Source organism: Petaurus breviceps, unplaced genomic scaffold (assembly GCF_028583685.1).
Source record: "Petaurus breviceps papuanus isolate PSGF00001 unplaced genomic scaffold, PetGlider_PUasm1.0 171, whole genome shotgun sequence".
NCBI lineage: Eukaryota > Metazoa > Chordata > Mammalia > Diprotodontia > Petauridae > Petaurus > Petaurus breviceps.
In genome coordinates this window covers 485,311-498,192 of record NW_027185754.1, presented here as the reverse complement: position 1 = coordinate 498,192, position 12,882 = coordinate 485,311, and the positions used below count along the sequence as shown (strand labels likewise).

Sequence of the window (12,882 nt, the reverse complement as noted above, 5' to 3'; positions counted from 1 at the left end):
GCTTTGTGATTGGGCAGTGGGTCATGAGGGTTGTGATGGTCTCTGATCCAGGAGAAGACTATATATACCCTGACGTGAGGTTTTGCTTTGGAGTGGTGTGATTATGCCAGATGAGACTCTGGGCAGTCATTGAATCCATTCCCTCCCCCTCCCCCTTTGAAAACCCACATGTTGGTGCTTCCCTCTCTGGTAACTAATTAGGTATAGATGTAATGGTCAAACATTGGGAAGCCCTGTCTGCTAATCAGTCTCTCTATCTGCTTGTAACTTCTGTTTGTATTCTCTGACATTTGATTGGTTAAAGTAAGATTGTTAACCCATTTTGAGTTGCTTTTCTTTAAAAAAGCAGATCTAAGAACCTATGCTAGCAGCCACCTTGGGTATGCTAGGGTGCTTGCTGCTACACCACCCCAACCTTCCATCCTGAGAGCAGGTTTCAGTAAGTGAACCAAATTGACTGGAGCAGGAGTGCATTTGCTACATAGGATCCACTCCCTCTATAATCACTATGCTCAAATGAGCATATTAAGTATGTACTCTGGCCTTGTACTTGTGGTTTATTTTGTGTTTGTGTGTTTTCTTTAACTTTGGGCTAGTTCTTAAGGGTCTTTCTAGATTTCTTTGTGTTCCTCATGCATGACAGTCTCAATTGCTTCATACAATTCCTTTATGCTGATTTTTTCTAAATGTATTTAATGATTCCTTTATCTTTATTTTTAATTTCTCAACACTTAGTTTTTAATTTTTCATTCCAAATTCTCTTTTCCCTCCAAATCTTCCCCTATTCATTGAGAAGGCAAGCAATATGATTTCAATTATACATTTTAAAGTCATGAAAAACTTATCTCCATATCAGGTATGTTGCAAAAATAGTAATATGAGCAAGAAAAATAGAGTGAAAAAATGTGCTTTACTCTTCACTTGGAGATCATCAGTTCTCTTTCTGGAAGTGGATACCATTTTTCATCATGAGAACTTAGAAATTATCACATCATTGTATTTATCAGAATAGCTAAATCCTTCACAGGTGATTATTATCACAATATTACTGTTACTATACACAATATTTTCCTACTTTTGCACACTTCACTTTGCATTCATGTAAGTCTTTCCAGTGTTGGGTTTTTTTTTAAACCATCCCCTTTGCCATTTTTTATAGTACAATAGTATTTTGTAACCATATACCACAACTTGTTCAGCCATTCCCCAAATGATGGGCATCCACTCAAAAATCAATTTTTTCCACCATAAAAAAGAACTCCTAATATTTTTGTATCCCTGAGTCTTTTTCCTTTTTCTTTGATCACTTTGGAATACATGCCTTGTAGTAGATTACTGTATCAAAGGGTATGCAGTGTTTTATAGCCCTTCAAGCATAGTTACAAATTGTTCTCCAGAATGGACAGACCAGTTCACAACTCCATCAGAGGCACATTAGTGTACCTTTTTTTCCACATCCCACCCAGCATTGGTCATTTTCCATTTCTGTCATAGTAGCCAATCTGATAGACATGAGGTGGCACCTCAGTGATTTTTTTTTAAAGCAATCGGGGTTAAGTAACTTGCTCAAGGTTACACGGCCAGTTATTTCTGGATGTGGTGCTGAGTATCTGAGCCCGGATTTGATCCAGGTCATCCCGACACTGGAGCCGGTGCTCTTACTCGATGAGCCACCTGGCCACCCCTAAGCAATTGGGGTTATGTAACTTGCTCAAGATTGCACGGCCAGGTGTTTCTGGGTGGGTGCTAAGTGTCTGAGCCCGGGATTCGATCTCCAGGTCTTCTCAACACTGGAGCCGGTGCTCTTACTCGCTGTGCTACCTGGCTGCCCCATCAGTGATGTTTTAATTTGCATTTCTCTATTTAGTGATTTAGAACATTTTTTTTCATAAATTTGGTTTAGTCCCCTATATATTTGAAAAATAAGACCATTATCAGAGAAACTTGCTGTAAAAAGGTTTTCCAAGTTTCCCTTTCATTTTAATTTTTATTGCATTGGTTTTATTTGTGCCAATGCTTTTTAATTTCATGAAAATCAAGACAATTTATTTTAACTCCCATGATCCTCCTTGTCTCTCATTTGATCATAAAGTCTTCCTTTATACATAGATCTGACTAGCATTTTTTCCATACTCCCCTAATCTGCTTATTATATCACCCTTTATGTCTAAATCATGTACCCATTTTGACTTTATCTTGGTATATGGTGTGAGATGCTATACCTCCTTTCTGCCCACCTGCTTTCCAGATTTCCCAGAAGTTGTTGTCAAATAGCTACTTCTTTCCCCAAAAGCTTGAATTTTTGTGTTTATTGAACACTAGATTACTATGGTTATGTACTTCTGTATATTGTGTCCTTAATTTAATCCACTGATCAACCATTCTATGTTTTATCCAGAATCAGACTGTTTTGGTAATTACTACTTTATGGTCTAATTTCAAAGTTGGTACTACTTCCTTTGCTTTTTTTCATTGATTACCTTGATATTCTTGACCTTTTGTTCTTCCATACAAGTTTTTTTTATCTTTTTTTCAGTTTTATAATAGAGTTTTTGGTAGTATGATATGGCACTAAATAAGTAAATTAAGTAGAATTACTATTTTACTTTTATGACTTGATCTACCCATGAGCAATTAATATTTCTACAATTTTTAGATGTCTTTATTTGTATAAAAAAGTATTTTGTAATTGTGTTCATATATATTCTGTGAGTGTCTTCGCAATTAGAATCCAAAGTATTTTATAATGTCTGCAGTTATTTTGAGTAAAATTCTTCTTTATTCCTTTATTTTTTGTGTTTTTGGTTGTTCCCAGTTTTCTGGTATAGTTTGTTTTTCATTACGTTGGATGTTGTTATATTTCTACTAAGTTGAGAGGCTCAGAAAAAGAGCAGTTGCAGTGAAAAAGAAAGGACCATGTGATAAGAAGTTTTTGAGTGGCAAGTTCTGCTATTTGTATGACACCTAAATGGTATGTTTCCAACAATGAAATAATTGGTTTAAAAATACATGAATAATCATTTTTAACATTTTTATAGTGTATTTTCAAATTATCCTCCAAAAAAATTTTATAAGATTTCAATTCCAACACCACTGAGTGAATGAGTGTACTTGCTCTGCACAGCTAACTAATATTTACTATTGTCATCAGATCTTTGTGTGCTATGGTATTCTGTTTGTGGCTTTTACCTCTACTATGTCAGAACAGAGTTCTTACCTCAACTTTGTGTTTTCCATAGTAACTACCGGTAACACATCATCCTATAGCAAGTAGACATTTTAAAATGTTAAATAAATGAATGAAGAAAAAGAGAGAAGGAAATAAAGAGGGGAGGAAAGGAGAGAGGTAAATAAGACTAGAGGACCTAGGTGCAAAAAAAAAATCACCCTTTATCCTCTACTCAAGTTTCTTGAGGCTGATCCTATGTCAGAAAGAAATCAGGGAGAAGTGTTTGGCAGGATGTAGAATAGCTTCCTTTCTCTATGAAAGTGGCTTCTTTGAAAAGCCCTTAAAAAGCCGTACTACCATCATATCTCACACTATCCCTCCTAATATTCTCAATAAAGCTTAGAGAAAACTGTTCTTATTCTAAATTTTTACGGCCCTTTTGGACTACCATAGAGAGACATTGGGTTATTTGTCATGATCTGACACATCTGAGCCACTTTGGGTATAAAATAGGAGTTAGTGGGAAAGGTTTGGATTTGGAGTCAGGACATGAGTTTGATTCCCAGCTCTGTCATACCCTAACTGTGTGACCTTAGGCAGGACACAGCCCATCAATGAACCTCTGTTGCCTTGTCTGTGAAATGAGAACAGTAATAGTTGCATTATCTATCTCATGAAACTGCTGTGGAAAAAATTCTTTTTGAAGCACTATAAAAAAGGATCATTATTATAAGAGGAACAGTATTTTGCAAAATATATAAATGCCATCTTGACACAAACTGTTACCATTAATTTTCCTAAGTGGGACATGGCCAGGTCCCCCTTCAAGTCTCAGATACTTTGTTCACTGCTTCTAGGTTTGCTCTGTAAGAAAGAAATTCAGTGCCAAGAAACATAAATAGATTCTTGGGGACTGTTGGAAGAGCCAAAGCAAATACCAACATCTTCTTATAGCTGGGGCTATCACTCTATGTCAACAGTCATTGGCTGAACCCTCCTGAAAACTCACCAGTGCTGAAACACATCCGCCTCCTGCTGACTCGCCAAAGATGGTCACTAAACCTGGATCTCCTCCAAAGCTAGCAATGTTCTTCTGAATCCAGTGGAGTGCAGCCACTTGGTCTAAGTAACCCCAGTTTCCCCTAGCATGCTCATCCCCAGTGCTGCAAGAGAGGAGACAGATATGAGAGGATGGTAGCTAGAAAGGAGAGGTAAGGGAGATCAAGCAAGCATCCTCAAACCAAGAAATAAGCCTGTGAGGTCAGGGTGGCTATAAGAGTTCATTTAGAAAATAGGGAATCAGTCTGAGCTTCCTACTTCCAGGGAACTCAGGTCACACATACATTTTGTTATTTTAGGGTCTTATTTGTAGGTCTTGTTTTCTTATTAGATGCAATCTTCCTGAGGGCAAGGATAATATTTCTAATTTTCTCTGACAATTCCATGCCTCAACTGACCCCTGAGGTGCTTTATCAATATTCATGACTGGATCTCCTAAGAAAGAGCAGATAAAAATCTTGATGTCTTTGGTGTCGTCTTCTTTTTGGCCCTACCTATGCCCTGTCATGCCCAGAATTATAATCAGCAACAGGTGAATTATCAGGTGAAAAGGACTTTGCTCTAGGTCACTAAAGGCCGGGTAGGGAGTGACTTGCCCAGGGTCATGTATATAGTAAGTATATGAACCTGGATTTGAACTCAGGTATTTCTGACTCCAAGTCTAGCATTCTATCCACTGTGGTATCTAGCTGTGGAAATATTGAAAATACCAAGTCCTTTTGCCTTCTAGTCAATCACTCCTCTAAGCCACATTCCATACAACTGCCTAATGATTCACTGAGATTATAATACTCCTCTAATCGAAAACCTTTAAGGATTGGCTATTGCTTACCACATAAACTCCTGAACTTAGCATTCGAAGGCATCTACAAGTTGGCCTAAACCTACCTGTTCAGCCTTATCTCATATTACTCTTCTTCATGTATCATTCTGGCTTCTTAGGTCTCCATACCTTTGCTCATGACCTCTCCTATGCCTAGAATGATCTCCTCACTCCATTATACATCTATTAACATCCCTCCCTTCCTTCAAGACCCAATTCAGGTGCTATCCCCTCCATTGTGCCTTCTCTGATATTCTGTCCACCCAAATTAAAGGGATCTCTCTTACTTTAAAATTTTTAAAGTACTGTATTTCTCTTTTGAACTTAGAATTCTCTCATGTAAAACAATTACTGGTGCACTTGTTATTCTCCCCATCCTCTTTAAACATAAACCCCTTTAAAAATGTTTGTCATATCTTTCTTTGAATTCCAAGCATCTAGAACCCAGGAGACACTTAACAAATTTTTATTTCAATTATTCAATTAAGAATCATGTAGCTTGAGTATAGAAGGTATTCAATAAAAATTCATTAAATGAATTAAAGGTGGTTTAATTCATATTTTTTAATTAGGCTGATACCAAATGACACCCATAGCCTTATATAACTAACTAATCATAGGGTGGCAGTAAAATTGACAATATAATAAGATATATGTGATACTATATGCCATAGTCCCTGATCTCAAGGAGAAGATATCACAGAAGAAACCCATCAGCTCCATAAATGCATAGGCCAAGTTCCAGGAGTACAAAGAGAAAAAATAGAAAAATACTCTGCTAAGCAAACTTGACTATATTCATTTATTCTTTGAGGACAGCTAGAGAGTCATTGCCATAAGCTTGAAGGCAGTGCCACACTGTTGGGTATGCCCAACATGTCCATTGCCTTCCTGGACTCTAGATCTTACCTAAAGAATCCGAAAATTCCCAGGCGATACTGAATGGTCACAACCACAACATTCTCAAGCGTTGAGAGAGCCAGTCCATCATAAGTTGATGCAGCACCTGTCAACAAACCTCCTCCATGGATCCATACCATCACCTGGAGAAGAAGGGAGGAATTGGTCACAGAAACCCAGTCAGTATTAGAGTCCTAGTCAATAGCTTCCTATGTGCTTCTAGAACTACTTCTCTCCCAGTGTGCTCAGGGCATGCTAAGTCATTCTCAGAACTTCCAGGGGAAAACAGAATTAGAAAGATAAACTGTCTTCAAGAAAATCATAGAGTTAAAAAAAGGCCAAAGATAATCCAAAAAACTAAACTTGTTATTCTCCTTCGATTTGTTGCAGATAATTGAGAGCTAACTCTGATTTTCACTGTATGAAATTTAAGTCTATGAATATCCATATACATACATACATACACATATGTGTACATATGTATGCATGTATATATGTGTGTATGTATGTATATCATTGCTTTTCCTAGTCTGGTAGAAGAGCCTTGAACTGAGAGCCTAGAAATCAGGATTTGAGGAATTGTTGAAGGAAATGGGGATCTTCAGCACAAAGAAAAGAAAAACTGGGCAGGGGACATGGTGTCTTCCAGTCTTTGAAAGTCTGTCATATGGAGAGAGGATTAGATTTTTTTTTAATTTTGTCTTAAAGGGTAGAACATGGCATAATATCTGGATAGAACTTGCAGAGTAGCAGATTTAGGTTCGGTGTCAGAAAAGACTTTCTAATAGTAAGAACTCTCAAAAAGTGGAATGGGCTGCCTTAGGAGGGAGGGAATTCCCCATCACTGAAGGTATTTAAAGAGGATCCTTGTTCAGGTACAGGTTGGATTACATGGCCTTTGATGGCTGTTCTAATGCTGAGACTATAATGCTGTGTTAGTTTCAAATCTGCCACTAACCAGCTATATGGCCTTGGGCAAGTCTATTAGTTAAACTGTCTTAATTCTTTTTTCAAATAAGGATAATAACATTTATCTCTGTCAAATGTGGACTGAGGATTGAATGGAATAATATGTATATAAGTTCACTGCAAATTTAAGGCATTACTATTGCTTTCCATTACGTACTACAGTAGGCGCCCCATCTTGCCCCAATCCATAGTCGAGGAAAATTGAGGTCCAGCTAAGTGAAATTTATTTTTCTCAGGTTGCACAGACTGACCAAGAGAGAACTAAGAATCCCAACATACTGATACTTCTATTTCTTTCCTGCTATAGGTGGCAAGAAATAACCATAGCCCACAGAATCCAAAGCTTTGACCAAACCTAGCCTGAGTATTCTTACAGGTAGCTTCATCTTCTTTGTCAGATCAGCTGGACTATAAATGTTTAGGTATAAACAGTCTTCAGATACTTTCAAGAAAATTTTTTCATTCCGGTTGGTAAAAAGGTCAGAGAATAACTGTCCCCCAATTGGGTCCTGGGTGCACCTGTACGATGAAACATAAGATCATTTCTTTTCAATAGCTGCTAGGGAAACATATCTTGGGGTCACAGTTCCACAGATCTTAGACTTTGGAACCAGAAGGGTCCTTAAAGATTATCTAGTTAAAACACCTCATTTTAGAGATCAGGCAGCAGAGGCATAAAGAGGAAATGTGATTGCTTAAGGTCACACATAGAATCACAGAGCCAGGAGGCCATCTCCAGTCCTCAGACTTTACCCTCTACTCTTCTTCCTTCCCTACCTCCCCAGTGAAGACTTAACAAAAGACTTCAAATAATTTTTTATTTATGTTTATGGAATGAGACATTACATTTCTTTGTGTCCCAATGTATATCATTTCTCTGTTCTAGGCCCTAATCTTCTCCTCTGAAAAATGAGGAGTTTGCATTAAATGATTTCCAAGATCCCTTACATCTCTGGCTTCCCAATGAATGTTTTCTATGGATAAATACTTGGTGAATCTAGGGACAACACAGTAGGAAGGATTAAGGTGGTTATAGAAAGAATGAGGGTCTGGAGAAATCACCTGTGAAATATTGTGATGCCTCTAGGGTCTGTCAGACTATAGCCATATGGCAGCATTTTGGTAAGATATCAGTGTCTCATATCACCCACACCTATGAGGCAACTAGAGAAGCCATCATTGTTCCTGCTGTAAAAAGAGGATGAGTAACTGGTCCATGGTTACACAGTTATTAAATGGCAGAGTCGAAGCCAAAGTCCTGATTTTCATTCAAATGTTCTTTCACCAAAACCATAATTTTAAAAACCACAAGACCCATCAATGAGGGAATCATGGTTTCATGTTTCAAGGGGGTCTTGACACTAATGAAGAATGGAGGGTAAAGGTATTTGCCATCTTTCCAGGCAATGTGTTCTCAGGGATTCAATTGTTAATAAAGCCACCAAACCAGATGGTTACCAAGAATACTAGCAGCATGTATCCAGATAAGAGTTATAGCGATTCAGCTTGACTGGGGTTTCTAGCATAGGTGAATCACTTTGCAGCTTGGGGAACAGTTCATTGGGAATCCTTGAGAGGTTCCCCTCCCACAAACCCTCCAATCTCTCACAGTACTTAATCTAAAGGAGCCACTTCTGACTTGGATGGGTGAGTTTCTCCCCTATCTTTCCTTGAAACAGGCCTCTACCTCACTTTGGAACCAGCAGCACCAAACCACATTGCATTTGCCTGGGCCATTATCCCTGCCTCCTTCCTACAGCATACTTGGACTCTACCCTTCGAATGATCATTGGTACTGATATGGGAGCTTTACCCTTACCTTGTCTAAAGTCAGGTCTCCACTTCATTGCCCAGCCCTACCTAGCACATATACCCATCCCAGATTCCAGCTCCCCTTCATATGATATCCACCCTAAGGGCAGAATCTGTCTTCTGTTTTTATATTTCTATTCCCAGTGAGTAGTACAGTGTTCCATAAATGTTCTATCTTTCTACCTACATGTAGATAGATAGATAGATAGATAGATAGATAGATAGATAGATAGATAGATAGATAGATAGAGATGGATATAGATAGATATAGATATAGATCTGAGAAGGGAAAGGAACAGAAACGTTTCACTGGAGGCAACGTAAGGGATTTTGAAATGGTCTGAGGTTCTGAAATGATGTGAAAAAAAAGAATAAGAACACAATTCCCCATGATTTCCTCCAACTTAACCCCCCCCCCCCATTCCAAGAAAAAGCTGAAGACTGATGGCTTACATGGGTGGGTATGTAGTGGTGTTCTTCACGGAGTCCCAGGGCTCAGGAGGCTGGGGTGGAGTGAATCTCAGGGGTCCAAGAGGAGCCTTGGCAAAAGGGACACCCAGGAAAACCTGAATAGGTTTATTAAATCCTTTTAGGCTTGCAGATCTGCCTTGGACTTTCCCATACTGAGTGTGCACTACAGATGTTGAGGCATGCTGCCCTATGCAACATTGAGAGAGGGAAAAATGATTTCATTTGAGGAGACAACATGGTAGAATGGAATCAGCATTGGACTAGTTGGATGACCTAGGAATCTTTTTCCTTCTCTGTCCTTCACTATGGGCCAACTTTAGAGAAGGAACAATCTCTCTGGGCCTCAGTTTCTCACCTGTAAATTAGGGACAACATTATCTCCCTGTTATAAATACTAGATGAGAAAGTGGATATGAAAATGCTATAAAGATACCAGAGACATAATAGAAACTCACAATTTTTCAGTATTTTAATATTCAACAAATTGCTCTTCTTATAACACTATAAGGTAAATAGTATCGTGCTCCTAGTCTTACAGAGGGAAATACTGAGAGTTCTAGAGGTCAAGACACTGCCCAAGGTCATGTAGCTAGTAGGTACTCTTTAAACTTCAAATGCTGAGCATTTCCAGTAGGCAACAGCTGCCTTTAAGGATGAAGCTTAACAGAAATGCACATTTATAAAATTTCCTTTCTTGAGAATCTCTTGAGTTTCTTTAGTCAGCACATTTTACTGAGCACCTGTTATACATAGTGCACTGGGCTGGGTGCTAAGAGAAGCAAAAATGAATAAGATCCAGTCCTTCCTGGAGGAAGCTTAAACACTCTCATAACATTAGTATAATCCACAATCCATATCTGACAACACCTATGTATTAAAGAGCTGCCTGAAATACATAGGGGTTAAGCTGATTTGACCAAGGTCACACAGCTAGGAAGTATCAGATGCAGTGTTTGGACCCAGATCTTCTTAACTCCAAACACACCACTTTGTTGACGATTCCATATCCTCTATGGAACTACTTCTAGGTACACGTCAGGGATAGTAAGTAGGAGGAGGAGGGGAAGAAGGAGGACTAATAGTAGTAGTATTACTAATAAAAATAGCATTTGTATACAGTTTTAAGGATGGCAAAGAACTCTTCTATTTATGTGTGTGTATGTATGTATACATACATATACACACATATACTTTTACATATACATAAACATATGTAATTTCATTGATCTAGAGACTTCCCAGATGAGGAAACTCCCTCTACCAATTCAGGTAAATACCATATAGTTTTAGAGAGTTTTGTAAAGCACTGAAACATTAAGAGATTTGCCCAGGATCACACAAGAAGTTCACGGCAGAGGCAGAACTTGAACCTAGGATGAAAACTAGCTAGATAAAAATCCCTCTTCCTCTTCTACACAGCAGATGGTGGTTCAGGAACAATGCATATGAACTTTTCTCAAGTTATGCAAGAAATTGTCATTACTTCTACAAGAATTCTATCATTGTTCCAGCTACTGTCATCTCTTGTTCTGGGAAAGTCAATTATCAGGAATCTGTTCTATATACACTGATTTTAGGAAGGAAGTGAGGGAGGGAAGAAAAAAAGAGGGAGGGGAGGAAGGAAGAAAAAAAGAAAGAAGGGAGGAGGAAAGAAGGGAGAAAAGAGGGAAGGGAGAAAGGGAGACAGGTAAGGAGGAAGGAAGGAAGGAAGGAAGGAAGGAAGGAAGGAAGGAAGGAAGGAAGGAAGGAAGGAAGGAAGGAAGGAAGGAAGGAAAGAAGGAAGGAAGGGAGGGAGGGAGGAGGGAGGGAAGAAGAGAGGGAGGGATACAGGCAAGGAGGGAGGGAAGAAGAGAGAAATAAATGAAAGAAGGGAGTGAGGGAGGAAAGAAAGAAGGAAAAAAGGAAGGAAAGAGAGAGGGAGGATAAAAATACTTAAATATTATATAAGGACATTCTTTTCCTTTTCTTTGAATATCTACATTTCTCCTATTCCTCTTGGTTCTGATATAGTGCCATCAAAATTATAAATCATATTATGTCAAGCTGAAAGGGATATTTGTGATCATCTAGTCTAGGTCCCTCCTTTTACAGAAGTGAATATTAAGAATTAGGAAATAGCATGGAATTAATAAGAACACACCAGTTCAAGTCATGTGATTACAAAAGTTGAAATTTCCTGCCTAGTCCAGAATACTGTTACAAACTATCTTCTTTTCCTCAGTGTCCATCTCTTTCATTTGCTCCATGAGACCGTATAGAACAATAGACTATTAGAACTATCTAATAATTTGATTCTTAGATAGTTGGACTTTATAAAATTTTGATATCAATTATTCAGTCTACCCTTTCCTTTCTTATTTTTTTCTTTTGGGGGGGGTGGAAGCAAGGCAGTTGGGGTTAAGTGACTTGCCCAAGGTCACACAGCTAGTAAGTGTGTCAAGTGTCTAAGGCCAGATTTTAATTCAGGTCCTTCTGACTCCAGAGCTTGTGCTTTATTCACTGTGCCACCTAGCTGCCCCTACCCTTTCCTTTCTCAGCCCCTTAGTCATTCATACTTCCTCAATAGAAGAAATTCGTGGTAGATGATTCTACTGAATTAGAGGCCAATTGGGAAAATAGATGATGTTGATGGTCCCTTCTGACCCTAACATTCTATGATTTGGACTATCCAAGTTGATAAAACACTATATTGCCTTTCTAATTTTTTTTTCAATTTTGTCTTAATAATCTGCAATTTCATATTTGCAGATACCAATAGCCAATTGTCTTTATTTTAAGTAGAGAATACCCACATTTGTTTGTTGCTTTTTTAAGTGACTCATTCCGCTAAAGACCCATCCACTAGGCTAAACTAAAGCCAGAACCACTTGGGGCTACTCAAAGTAGGACACCCATCAGTGAGGGAGGAGAGGAGGGGGGCCCCCATAGTGTCAGCAGCAAAGGCAGTTCCTTCTGCTTTAATAAAACCCCAAACTTCTTTCCATGGAATGCCACAGGAAGGCACATTCTGGCTCTGAACTCCCAGAAATTAGAAATCCCAGGCCTTGCATCGTTTTCTTCCAGAATAAGATGCAAAACTCTTAGAATTATTTTCGTAGGTATGTGGGGGCGAGAGGGTACTTACCCTCAGTTGGTAAAGCAAGGCAGGAACACAAAACCAAGGAAAGTAACCACATGGTTTCAAGAGAAATGCTTTCCCAACCACCTGGTGCAAGCATTAAAGCTGTCCTCGAGAGTTGCTGGTGGTTCCCTGCTTTGAAAAGCTTCATAAATGCTGTCTGACTGACTAAAAAGGTCAAAATAAAATCAGACAAAAGCAATAAATGAATTTATAGTCTTCCAAATAGTGTTCTTTTATTAGGAAGTGTTGGTGTTTGGAAGCTATCCCTGTAAATAACTCACCCTCTCCATCTGTTTGGCTCCACCCCCAAAATACTCAGATTACAAACTCATTATGATGAAAATTACTTTAACTAGATTTTAACCCTAAATGCAATCTGACTTTTCTCCTTGTCTCAAGAGTGAGCACAGTCAATCACATAACTTGTTATGAGAGGTGATAAAGTCTAGGGGGACAGAATGAAGGCTTAAATAAGTCTTTGGTATACCCTTAGGTTCAACCACACTGTCAGTCTTGGTGACCTTGAAGAAGCCTCCTAACTTCTTCTCACTATTCTTT

The 12,882-nt window shown here is 38.6% G+C and overlaps 1 protein-coding gene across 1 annotated transcript in view; it reads right to left on the bottom strand.

Moving 5' to 3' along the window:
• Positions 1 to 12,379, bottom strand: part of LOC138157211 (liver carboxylesterase 1-like) — a 59,244-nt gene extending 46,865 nt beyond the window's left edge. Inside the window, exons 1-5 of the mRNA XM_069082787.1 lie at positions 12,328 to 12,379; positions 9,186 to 9,390; positions 7,295 to 7,439; positions 5,961 to 6,094; positions 4,179 to 4,332 (exon numbers count right to left, since the gene is read on the bottom strand). Of these exons, the coding sequence (XP_068938888.1) occupies positions 4,179 to 4,332; positions 5,961 to 6,094; positions 7,295 to 7,439; positions 9,186 to 9,390; positions 12,328 to 12,379 (690 nt within the window). The remainder of the gene's footprint in view (positions 1 to 4,178; positions 4,333 to 5,960; positions 6,095 to 7,294; positions 7,440 to 9,185; positions 9,391 to 12,327) is intronic.
• Between the last annotated feature and the right edge of the window lie 503 nt (positions 12,380 to 12,882).